The following is a 13078-nucleotide window of genomic DNA, read 5'->3' as shown; positions in this document are numbered from 1 at the left end:
CTCGACTATGTCCCCCTATAATTTGTATCTTATCTCAAAACTTGACGCGTCAACGCAAAAAAATAAAATTATTAATTAAAACAATAAATTTTTTTAACTCGATTTGTATTCTTTTATGCTAATATATTTATTTCTTGATAAGCTCAAAATTCTGAATACAAAAGTCGAAAAACTTGTTAAATCAGCAAGCTTTAAAATTTTAAATACAGGCAAACCTCGCTACGGCGGAAAGCAATTAGACGATTCCGCCGTAGAGAGGTTCGTTAAAATGCTTTTAGTGAGTGAACGTTCAGGGATGTATCAACCATTTTTAATCATAGGATCTTTAAATATGAAATAGAAGTTATGATAATTTATTAATAACCTTATTTAAAAATATGTATTAAAAATGATTGAATTCTTGCAAAGAATTTTGTCAAAAAATTTGAGAATAATATTGAATTCCTTCGCAGAATTTTATTATTTATGAAAGTAATCGAATTCTCGCGAAAAATTTAATTAAAATTTATAAAAATGTTAATTAAATTCTTTTGAAGAATATCTTTGAACTTTTTTAAAATAATGGAGTTTCTTTAATAGTTATAATTGAAAATTTTGAAAGTAATTGAATTATACAAAGAATTTTTTCAACTTTTTAAAATAATCGTATCTGTTAATAGGTAATTTTAAATATTATTTTGATTTTTAAAGTTTATTAAAATTGTATTGAAAATAATTGAATTCCTCAGGAGAATTTTATTATTTATAAAAAATAATTTAATTTTTGCGATGAATTTTAAATATAATTATTTATAAATCAAATATAAATTAAATAATTTAAATAAAAAAACATCCATATAAAAATTACAATTCGAAACTTTTCGGCCATGAATTTCATGGCACTCACACAGTCACAACTCTCACTGATATAATCCCTTCTACTTCTACCTGGCGAGTTTCCGCCGTATAGAAGTCCGCCGTAGCGAGGTTTGCCTGTACACCGAAAAAAATGCCTAGGACCCGTATACCAGGAATTGACTAGGTTTCCTAGTTACGAGAGGAGCCAACTATAGAATCCTGGTCAAAGTAATAAGATTCAAGCATAGTTAAAGTGACCAGGAAAATTAGTCGATGTAATCAGGACAAAATAGTCAAATTGACTAGGAGAATAATATTAGATTTACACTGTGTATCATAATTATTTGAAATTGCTAATCAAATTCTTATTATCAAATAAAAGAGAAAAACTAATTAAAAGAAAAAAGAAAAAAATTAATTATTATATTTGAACATATTTATATTTGACTTTGTATTTATATTCCTTGGAATTAATTTAAACTTATGAAATAAATATTTGACGCAGGGGGGACGCGAACACCTGAACCTAACGAATACGCACTTTGAAACCCGGAACGATAACCACTACACTAAACACGACTTGGTATTTTAATTTTTTAATAGACACTAGATTTTCCAGTCAAAATACAATACTTAATCAGATGATGTTTTATACATTTCAAGTACACAATTTTATACCCTTGCCAAAACTATTTATTTTTAATTATTCATGCCATTTAAATGAAAATAAATTTAAATACACAAATTATTGCAAAGGTAAATTTTCAAACATACTGCGCGATTAAAATAGTAAAAATGTTGTCACCACGTGCGTAAAAATTTCGACGATTTATATTGAAACCTAACCAAAAAAGTCTGAAAGAATTGACTAATATAATTAAATAGTTTACTTTCTAAAACATGGACTATATATATTTCCAGGGGTTCCGAGAAACCAGCAATTTTGATGTATGTAAGAACTCTATTTTATGTACAAAAAATAGACGCGAGTAATGATAAAAAATCGTTTTACGAAATCACGATGAATGACGCGAAAGATATAGAGGTAAACACTGTCAGAACAGAAGCAGACGCGTGCGCATTATGGAAATAGGCAAAATTACTAAAATCCTAGTCAATTTGACTAGGATTTACAGGGTTGTTTTTGCCAGGCTTGAATTTGTTGAATCAACCTAGCGATACTAACCATAATGATTAGGAATCCTTATTAATTTTACTAGATTAAGATTAACTATAGAGTCATAGTTAATAATACCATCGAGATTTTTTTCGGTGTATTAAAATTATGCTGACTTGTACTCCATTTTGTGTAAAAATTCTTTTTTTTGAAAAACGTGAAAATTCGAGTGAACCTAAATTGCTTTTTGAAAATTTTAATTATTTACACGGAGAAAAATGGTGCTGAGTTTCTAGTAAAAGTTCCTATGGAATAGAAATAATTCTACTTTTATATTAAAAATTACTATTCATAGTAAAATGTACTTCGCATGAAGTAAATATTACTATTTCTGGTAGTAAAAATTACTAATACCCAACGGGAAGTTGCCAATGGTAACGATTGGTTCAATAATGGGCCATGCTTGGTGCCCAATGGTTTTTTCTTGGCAAAACAATTGGCAACCATCATTGGACCACCAATAGTTTAAACTTGGGATGATCACGCTACTGCCAATGATCGGTAGCTAAGCATCGGTCCAATATTAGTTGCCAAGGAATTGCCAAGGAAACAAAATCGATTTTCAAAAGCTTGACTTTTTATTGGCAGCCAACAAAAAACCAAGGTTTTGAAAATTGATTTTTTTTAATTATTAATTAAAATTTATTTTAAAAAAATATATTTTTCAAAAATATATATTTTTTTTAATTAATAGAACATATTAATTTAATTTTTCACCTCTGGTAAAACAAAGGTGAAAGACTGATAAAAATTCCCTCACCGTATCTCACAGTGGAGGGATAACTGTGAATGTCTTTGCGAGAGAGGAGCAGGTACTTATAGAGCAGGTCACAAGCGAGAAGAAATCACTAGCATGCACTCTGGCGGCGATTGTCGGAACTGTTTTCTGGCGCGCATGCATATCCTGATATTATCGACACAGCGCTTGGCAACCAACGTTGCGCCACTTCCGACAAGCGCCGCCTGAGTGCATGCTAGTGAATTCTTCTCGCTTGTGACCTGTTACACTGGCTCTATAAGTACCTGTCCTCTCTCGCAAAGACATTCACAGTTATCCCTCCACTGTGAGATACGGTAAGGGAATTTTTATCAGTCTTTCACCTTTGTTTTACTAGAGGTGAAAAATTAAATTAATATGTTCTATTAATTAAAAAAAAATATATATTTTTGAAAAATATATTTTTTTTAAATAAATTTTTGAAAAATATATTTTTTAAAAATAAATTTGAATTAATAATTAAAAAAAATCAATTTTCAAAACCTTGGTTTTTTGTTGGCTGCCAATAAAAAATCAAGCTTTTGAAAATCGATTTTGTTTCCTTGGCAATTCCTTGGCAACTAATATTGGCCCGATGCTTGGCTACCGATCATTGGCAGTAGCGTGATCATCCCAAGTTTAAACCATTGGTGGTCCAATGATGGTTGCCATTAATGTTCCAATAATGGAACGGAGTTCGACCAGCATGACCCATTATTGAACCAATCGTTTACTTCCCATTGGGTAGTAATTATTACATTAGTCACTTTTAAAAATTGCTTTAAGAATTTTAATTTTTACATCGTCATTGTAAATTTTATTAAATTTTGTATTATTTTTTACATTCGATATGTTGTAAATATTACTTGTAGAAAATCTACTAATTACTTCTGCAAGAAACAGCTTTTACTATTGCAGAGAGAACTTTTTACTCGAAAAAGTAGTAATCCGTACCACTACTACTATAGACCTGTGTGTGTGATGAAGTCACTCACGCATAGAAAGGGTTTGCTGTGGCAGCGAACATTTTGCTGTCACATCAAACCTTGTTCGTTGAAATAGGGACAGCGAAAAAGTTCGCTGTGAGATCAAACAAGTTCGCTATGACAGCAAACTCGCATAAATTTTTACTAATGTTTTCTGTCACAGCTAACATGTTCGCTGCCACAGCAAACTTCTTAGCTGCGGTAGCTAATTTTCAGAGATTTCACAGCAAACATCTGTTTACTGCTGCAGCTAATTTCTTTTTTTCCGTGTACACGGAGAAAACTGGAGTATTCAACTAACTATCTGGAGGGACAAACAGACTATATTTGAGGTTAAATTTTTTGTAACCATCTCGAAGGGATAAATAGACACTTCGATGATTAATTTGACTAACTCGGAGGGAAAAGTTAACTATCCAGAGAATCAGGCTTAACACTCAAAACCTAACCGTCTAAGTTTGACTATTCAGTTTTCTCAGTGTACTGTCATGCCCAGCGATCGTATATTTTAATTCAGTAGCTTACACGGAAAAAATTAGTTGCTGAAATTTTCCGCGACTTTGTAAAAGACTCTCGGATTTAGTGGAAAGTATTTAAATTTTTAAAATCACTGAGTTTTAAAAATCATATTAACAGGTTGCAGGAAAAATAAACTACATTCGAAGAGAATTTGGAAAAAGGATTCGAAACTTTCAGCGTCAGTCGCGGAAAATGAAAACACAGCCGGCCCGCGAACGATTTGGCGACAGTCGCGGAAATCTTGTTCTATATAGTATTCTAAACTTTCATCGACAGTCGCGGAAAATGAAAAATTCGGCCGACCAATAAAAAAAAAAAATTCTTTCAGTTCTTATTTATTTTATTCTTATTATGCCTTATATTTAATTACACTTGTACATTTATACATAATCACGACACTTATCACATGTAATCGAACACTATTTAAACAGTAATTTCCTACGTCAAACTAAATAACTAACACTAACACGCATATTACCCTACGCTTTCGCAGTTTCGCACGCTACAAATCTACTTTTTCATCGTCCTTATATATTAAATGAAACATTTCTTTACCGCTTGCGAGAAAAAGTGCAATATTTTGAAAATTATAAATCTCAAATTTTTTTGCTCAACATATTCTAGAATTTTAAAGAGTATTTCAGTATGCGTTAAGGACTATTTTACACTTATTTCCATTTTATTATTTTTAATTTATCTCATGTATAGAAGAATTATAATATTTAATGAAAATAATAATTAAACCAAACAAATTTTTTTCTGTTAATTACTGTAAAAACTTCTTTAACGATTAACCCTTAAACCGCACCCTGGGTGTGCGACACCCATATTCCTGCTTTTTACACCAATATATCGTTTATATTTGCAAAAATTAAACATGTGTCGCTATTGGACGGTACATTTTGTACTTAAGTTTATGTTCCGTGAGTAATATTTGTCTCCCATGTATCTTTGCGTATTTGAAAACTTTATGAAGTTGAAAGCGAAAAATTTATGAGGGGCTGACACCTAATTTTCGGTTTGAGGTAATTTCAGTAGTTTAAAAAATTTTTTTTTTAATTATTAAAATTAAATAAATTATTATGAAACCTATTTTCCTTCAAAATAGACGTACTGAGCTATATAAGATAATTTTTCCAAAAGAAAATATCCTATTCCAGCTTGGAAAACACACTTAAAAGTCCCTGGGTGTCGCACACCCAGTGTGCGGTTTAAGGATGGATTCGGCAGTGTGCGGTTTAAGGGTTAATAATTATATTTTATATTATTGTATGTTTTTAATTATTTTGAATAATATGATTTGATATATTATATATTATTATAATAATCAATAATAAATTATAATAATTCATAATAAACAATCCTAAAAATTTTGAATATAAAATATGTAAATAAATATTAAAATATAATTCTACAATTTCTATAAATTTATAATGTGCGTATTGAAAGTATTATTTACAATTTAATTATAATGAAATGAGCTCGAGAGTGATTATATTTTTTGATGAAACAAAATATTCATTTAAAGTTGGTATTTAATTGTCACAAATTATTTTAAATTTCTTATCGGATTTTTAAACTCCTCCATCGTAAAGGTGCGCGATACCAATGAAAATAAAAATAGTCACTTTCTCATTGAAAAGTAATGATACCTGTACAAACTGTTTTATTTTTTATAATTTTTTTATTTAATAATTGATTTGAAATCGCTAAGAAAAAAATTTTAAAAATAAATAAATAAAAAATAAATAAAGAAAAATAAAAAATAAATAAAAATAAATAAAATAAAAATAAAATAAATAAAAATAAAAAATACGTAAACGAAGTCAGTCAAAATTATTTCACGTGACGTTTACCGCCTGAGAGTTTGCGCATCTTTTCTGCGCATCATTTTCCGCGACTCGTCGACGAAAATTTCTATCAAAGTGTTACAATAATTCTACGACTATTTTCCGCTACTAGGTTTATAAAAAGTCCTCAACTTTTTTCAGAGAATTTCTGATAGAAGCGAAGAGTATTTCAAAAAGTCCGTAAAGTTTTTTTTCATATCCGAGAGTCTTCAATTAGTAGCTGAAAACTTCAGCGACTAATTTTTTCCGTGTATGTAAATAAATATAGTAAAATTACAGTAATGTTAAAGTAAATTTTTTAGAGCAAAATTAATTTAAAATTACAGTAATATTGCACGAGCATGTAAAGTAAATGAAAATAACTGTGAAATGCATATCTAATGAATAAACAAGAAATTTTTTTTCATTTTATCGTTAGAAAATAAACTTTTTTTCAATTTTTTCTTAAGTATGTAATATTACAGTAATGTTACAGAAATTTTACCGGGTAATATTACTGTAATGTTACGTGCTACATGGGAAAGGGATATATGCAAATAACCGAAATCTTTTTCCATAGCCATTGCGTAGCCGTGAGGATTAGTGTAAATGCGTGCGATTTTAGGTTGCGTTAGATATAATTTAGATAGGGTTTGAATCTGTTTAGATGTTAAGATTTTCCGATATGTTAAGTTGCCCGTGCAGAAATTAAAATGTGGGCCTGATAGGATACTGACAGTTTTCCCGATCTCTGGTGTGGCTCTGGGTAGAGAAACTGACATAATAAACACACTGCAAAAAGTAGTATCTTATTTAAGATGTTTCGGTAGTCATTTCTAAGATGTTATTGTAGTCACTTTTTAGTCATTTAAAATATCTTAATTTAAGATACTAAAAGCATCTTCGTACATATTTTCAGCATATTTTTCGGGAAAAAAGTTTTGAGGTTAACTATGGGCTTATATGTAAGACATTTTATGCATCTTAGTTTTTAGTAACTTAAATTTTTTTCGCATCTTACAATTCACAAGTATCTTATCGCTAAACATCTTATTGAGACAGAAACATCTTAATTTAAGATACTTTAAAAAACTTACAGAAGTATCTTACTTTTTTAAGATAGAAGAAATATCTAAGACGTATAAAACATCTTAAAAATCAGTAAGATACTTTAGAAAACATCTTATTTTAAGATGTAAGATACCATTTTTCCATCGTACATCTTATTTTAAGATATCAAATAAGACACTTATTTTTGCAGTGCACAACATATTTATACATAACATAATGAGGTATTATAGTCTTTTTGACTAATTTAAAAGTGAAAATGATAAAAATAATATAATTTCAAGAATAGAAAAACTTAAAAATTTTTGAAAAATATAATTTTTGGTTTTATGATTAATTTATTTTTCTTTTGGAGGTTGTCGCTCCTTTCTGCCTCCTTAATTTTATAATATTAATAAATGTTATAATTTTTGTTTTCAAATGTATAAGTAATAATTAATATTTATTTAATAAATATTTTATTCAAATTTATTAATTATGTTTAAAAAATAGTTATTAAATATTGAAGGTGTTAAATTTAACAATCTCTCCGAATCATTTTCTTACTTTAAGCTAATATAATATAAAATAATTATTATTATTAAAATAATATAATATATATATACAAACCAAATGATAAATTCATCCTATAAATTAATAATTATTAAAATTCATTAAGTATAATTTGTTAATAATTGTTTATTAATTATTATTTTTTCAATTCATAATTTTTATTTTTAAATAAATGTATAATAATTAATTATTCAATAACTATTATTATTCGTTATTTATAATTTAGTTGTTATTATTAATAAATAAACTTTATTATAATATTGTACTTAAAGGAAAAAAAATTATATGTATTTTCGTTTTTTAAATATATTACCATAATTATTTTATAAAGTGTTTTAAAAGAACACGCTTTTTTAACTTAAATAACTCTATTAAAAAAGTTAATTTTAAAAAATTAAATTTATTTACATGCTTTTAAAACGAGGAAAACTGTCGAGGCCCTGATCAGAGCCACATTTCATATCTAGTGAACACCCCACTTAGGGTTTTGGCCAGAATTTCTGGTCAAACCCATAAGATAAAAAAATTCTTGAAAATGTAGTATAATTACTCCGTTTAATTAATTTCTTCAATTGTTTATAATTTTATTATGGGGACTAATTTAAAAAACCTAATTCATTTACACTTTATTCAAACGAGGAAAACTGTCGAGACCCTGATCAGAGCCCTATTTAATATCTAATGAACACCTCACTTGAGGTTTTGGCAAGAAATTCTGGTCAAACCCACAAAATAAAAAAATTATTAAAACGATAGTATAATTACTCTCTTTAATTGTATTCTTCAATTGTTCATTATTTGTTATTAAAAGTAATTTTAGAGATTTAATTTTTTTACACTTTATTTAAACAAGGAAAACTGTCGAGGCCCTGATCAGTACCCTATCTAAAATCTAATGAACACCCTACCTGGGGTTCTGGTTAGGAATTCTAGTCAAACCCCTAAAATAAAAAAATTATTAAATAACTAAAATAATGATTGCCTTTCATTGATAATAGCTTCTACAACAAAAAGGAATTCTAAAAACTTTATTAAAAAAAATTTAATAGGGGAAACTGTCCAGGCCCCGACCAGAACCCTGTTTTAAATAGGGCAAAGTGGGGCATTTTCTGCACGGGTGTTAATTGTAAGTATGAATATGATAAAAGAGTGAAGCTTATGAATAATGAATAATAATACACATGTAGAGTGTTAAGTACTTGGAAAAATATCTTTTGAACGCATTGATTATTTTATTTCAATTTATTAAAATAAAACGACACAATATAGCTCTCTACAACAGCATTTTTTTCGTCACGACGTGGATAGAAGCGCAGGCGCGCCGGCATTCGTTTCACCCGTCGGTGTGAGACGCGTCATTGTGTGGGTACGGATTACTACTTTTCCGAGTAAAAATCTTTACGAAATAGTAATAATTGCTCTGATACGTAATAAAAGTTGCTTCGCTCAGAGTATTAATTGCTCGGGACATTTTAAATATTACTCGGCTTTTAATAAAATTTAGATTCCTTGAAGTAAATTATACTTTTTTAAAAAAGTAAAAATCGTTTGAAAACGAAGCACACTGAGAAAACTGGATATTAAAACTCTTAATATACTAGATATTTAAGAAAAGATGCTAATGCATATCATCCATCAGATGTTAAAAAGTATAATCTGTAAATGTGAGGTTATGTTTGAACAAGTCTTTTTCCAATATCTTATAGATATTAAATTTGAACATCTAAGAAGTTTACATAGTTCACTGTCACAGATATTGACCATTAATATCTAGATAATAAGGCTTAATATCCATTTTTCTCAGTGCAAAAGTTACTATTTCTTGAGCAGTTTCAAAATTACTACTTTACAGTAGTAATTTTTCATCGAAAATAGTATAATTATTACTATTTATTTTTCTCCGTGTAGATTTAAAAAGTTTTTCGGATTTTGTTTCCGGAATTTTGAGTTTTTCAAAAAATGAATTTTTGCACTGGAGCATACTATTCAGCACATTTTTTGTGTGAATAAAATTGGCTAAATAACAATTCGAAATTTATCAGTGAAAATTTATTATACAAAAATATTTATAGTTAGATATAATTATTGAATTTCGAAATTTCAAAATCCTCATAACTAGTTTTAAATATAACTAAAATTTTTTATCTTATTTTAATAAAAGAATTACGAAGGCTAATGTTTGATATCCTCCCTCAATTAAATAAAATTAAATTCTAGATAGCTTCAAAAACTAATTATATAAAAATAATTCAAATTGATACGAATTAAAAACGATGTTTGTAAATAGAACATTTTAATATGCTATAATATTTTTACAGATTACTGTCAATTTGGTGATAAGTTGTATAGAGAAAAAACCACAATAGGGAAAGCTTAAAGGATGTACTGTATACAGTGGTTAATTCCTGTGCTGTTAATACCAAAGCCCGTTAATCCTGCACTGCTACAAACGCATGTTATGTTCATGGTGCTCTATTTGATTGGGTTCTTTTTAGAGCAAAAACCATGTACGATGTGTACAGCAATCTTTCTCACAGCAGTCTTTCTTATTTGTTACAGTGGAATAGGAAATTGTCTCTTCTGGAATAATAACTGTGAAAATGGTTGATTATAAAAAACATATGTATATTTGACGATATTAAAATTATTCTATTAATATTCATTGTTATAATAATAGCATTTCTATTATGTATGCAATGTACTAAAATTTAAATATTTTTGTGTAAAAAGTATTGAAATTCTCTTTTGAATCAATTATATTTAAGTACATTTTTAATTAAAGACATATTTAAGTTAAGGTACGTTATGAAACTATTTAAAGTTACTGTTTTTTAAATACTTACGTATTTTGAGAAATTTTTTTTATTATGTATAAATGATTTATTTTATGGTAATAACTGGAAAAAACTAATTAAATCTTTTACAATGTGGACATGCATTTTTCATGGGTCAAACATAAATTGTTAGAAATTTTTTTTATTGTGATACATAAACTATTATGATGACCTCTCGTCTTGATCTTAGATTTACTATATTTCTCTTTGTACATTTCATATATATTGACTTACAAATGTTTATTAATATGAAAAGAAAAATATTTTAAACTTCCTATTTAAGATGAAGTAAGCAATTTTTGTAACATGCAAATCAAGATTAAAAACTTCTATAAGTTTCTTTCCTCATACTTCGATTTAACATAATGTCAGTTTAAGTATATTTTTAATTACAAATATGTCATTAGTTTTATAATCTCATGTAGGAATTTGTACATAAATTTGATTCAATAAGTATGATCAATTATTATCATTTATGAATCAACAATAAATTAGTAATTTAAAATTTAACGATAATAATTATAAATGAACATTCTTTATTTATAATTATTAAATGAAATGACAAAAGGGATCAAACGCTAATTTCATGATTTTACAAGAAGTGAAAAAAATATGTTTAAAAATTCCGCTAGTACAATTTGTTTGGATAAAACCTACTAATTGATGGGAAAAACAAGTAAAAGTGTGCCGTTTTAGGGTTACGTTAAATGCGCATATTTTCTTTTAACATTAATTCTTAAAAAAATGTATAATTTCAAAAATTGAAGAAATTTGTGTTTTACTATTGAATTGACAACTCTATTAGAATAAAAATTGCCTTTAAAAAGTTGTCTGTTTTCAAGAAAATTATGATTTAAATGCTTAATTTTAAAGAAAGGAATTTCTACCCTCTCGAAAACGGACATTTTTTTTATTCACTCGATGGATTCACCAGGAAGCGTAAAACTCTATATAAGGTTATGTTTGTGTTGTAATGTCAACGTTTTCAGTATATTGTCATCATGAGATAACCAGCAATATATTACTGTTGCAAACTGACACTGCAATTGGAAAATGACGATTATAATCGTTAAATGAAGTAGAAAGTATTATTTGTTTTCAATATCATTATAGTAACGTCATAAAAACGTTAAATATTAAAAATATTGTTCTTATTATTTATTAATAATTGTAAACTCTAGTATCTACACCATTCCCTTTTAAATAACATTAAAATTAACAATTTTTTAAATGTACGCGGAAAAAATTAGTTGCTGAAATTTTCCGCGACTTTGTAAAAGACTCTCGGATTTAGTGGAAAGTATTTAAATTTTTAAAATCACTGAGTTTTAAAAATCATATTAACAGGTTGCAGGAAAAATAAACTACATTCGAAGAGAATTTGGAAAAAGGATTCGAAACTTTCAGCGTCAGTCGCGGAAAATGAAAACACAGCCGGCCCGCGAACGATTTGGCGACAGTCGCGGAAATCTTGTTCTATATAGTATTCTAAACTTTCATCGACAGTCGCGGAAAATGAAAAATTCGGCCGACCAATAAAAAAAAAAAATTCTTTCAGTTCTTATTTATTTTATTCTTATTATGCCTTATATTTAATTACACTTGTACATTTATACATAATCACGACACTTATCACATGTAATCGAACACTATTTAAACAGTAATTTCCTACGTCAAACTAAATAACTAACACTAACACGCATATTACCCTACGCTTTCGCAGTTTCGCACGCTACAAATCTACTTTTTCATCGTCCTTATATATTAAATAAAACATTTCTTTACCGCTTGCGAGAAAAAGTGCAATATTTTGAAAATTATAAATCTCAAATTTTTTTGCTCAACATATTCTAGAATTTTAAAGAGTATTTCAGTATGCGTTAAGGACTATTTTACACTTATTTCCATTTTATTATTTTTAATTTATCTCATGTATAGAAGAATTATAATATTTAATGAAAATAATAATTAAACCAAACAAATTTTTTTCTGTTAATTACTGTAAAAACTTCTTTAACGATTAACCCTTAAACCGCACCCTGGGTGTGCGACACCCATATTCCTGCTTTTTACACCAATATATCGTTTATATTTGCAAAAATTAAACATGTGTCGCTATTGGACGGTACATTTTGTACTTAAGTTTATGTTCCGTGAGTAATATTTGTCTCCCATGTATCTTTGCGTATTTGAAAACTTTATGAAGTTGAAAGCGAAAAATTTATGAGGGGCTGACACCTAATTTTCGGTTTGAGGTAATTTCAGTAGTTTAAAAAATTTTTTTTTTAATTATTAAAATTAAATAAATTATTATGAAACCTATTTTCCTTCAAAATAGACGTACTGAGCTGTATAAGATAATTTTTCCAAAAGAAAATATCCTATTCCAGCTTGGAAAACACACTTAAAAGTCCCTGGGTGTCGCACACCCAGTGTGCGGTTTAAGGATGGATTCGGCAGTGTGCGGTTTAAGGGTTAATAATTATATTTATATTATTGTATGTTTTTAATTATTTTGA

The 13078-nt window shown here is 27.9% G+C and overlaps 1 protein-coding gene across 1 annotated transcript in view; it reads left to right on the top strand.

Annotated features, from left to right (window-relative positions):
* The window catches only part of LOC122503294 (bladder cancer-associated protein), a 43020-nt gene extending 32566 nt beyond the window's left edge, over positions 1–10454 (top strand). The window contains exon 2 of the mRNA XM_043613774.1: positions 10044–10454. Within this exon, the coding sequence (XP_043469709.1) occupies positions 10106–10333 (228 nt within the window). The 5' untranslated portion in view covers positions 10044–10105 and the 3' untranslated portion in view covers positions 10334–10454. The remainder of the gene's footprint in view (positions 1–10043) is intronic.
* Positions 10455–13078: the final 2624 nt, after the last annotated feature.

The sequence above is a fragment of the Leptopilina heterotoma genome, unplaced genomic scaffold, assembly GCF_015476425.1.
Source record: "Leptopilina heterotoma isolate Lh14 unplaced genomic scaffold, ASM1547642v1 Lhet_256, whole genome shotgun sequence".
Taxonomy (NCBI): Eukaryota; Metazoa; Arthropoda; class Insecta; order Hymenoptera; family Figitidae; genus Leptopilina; species Leptopilina heterotoma.
Note: the sequence above shows the minus strand (reverse complement) of the source record. Positions and strands in the feature narration are given on the sequence as shown.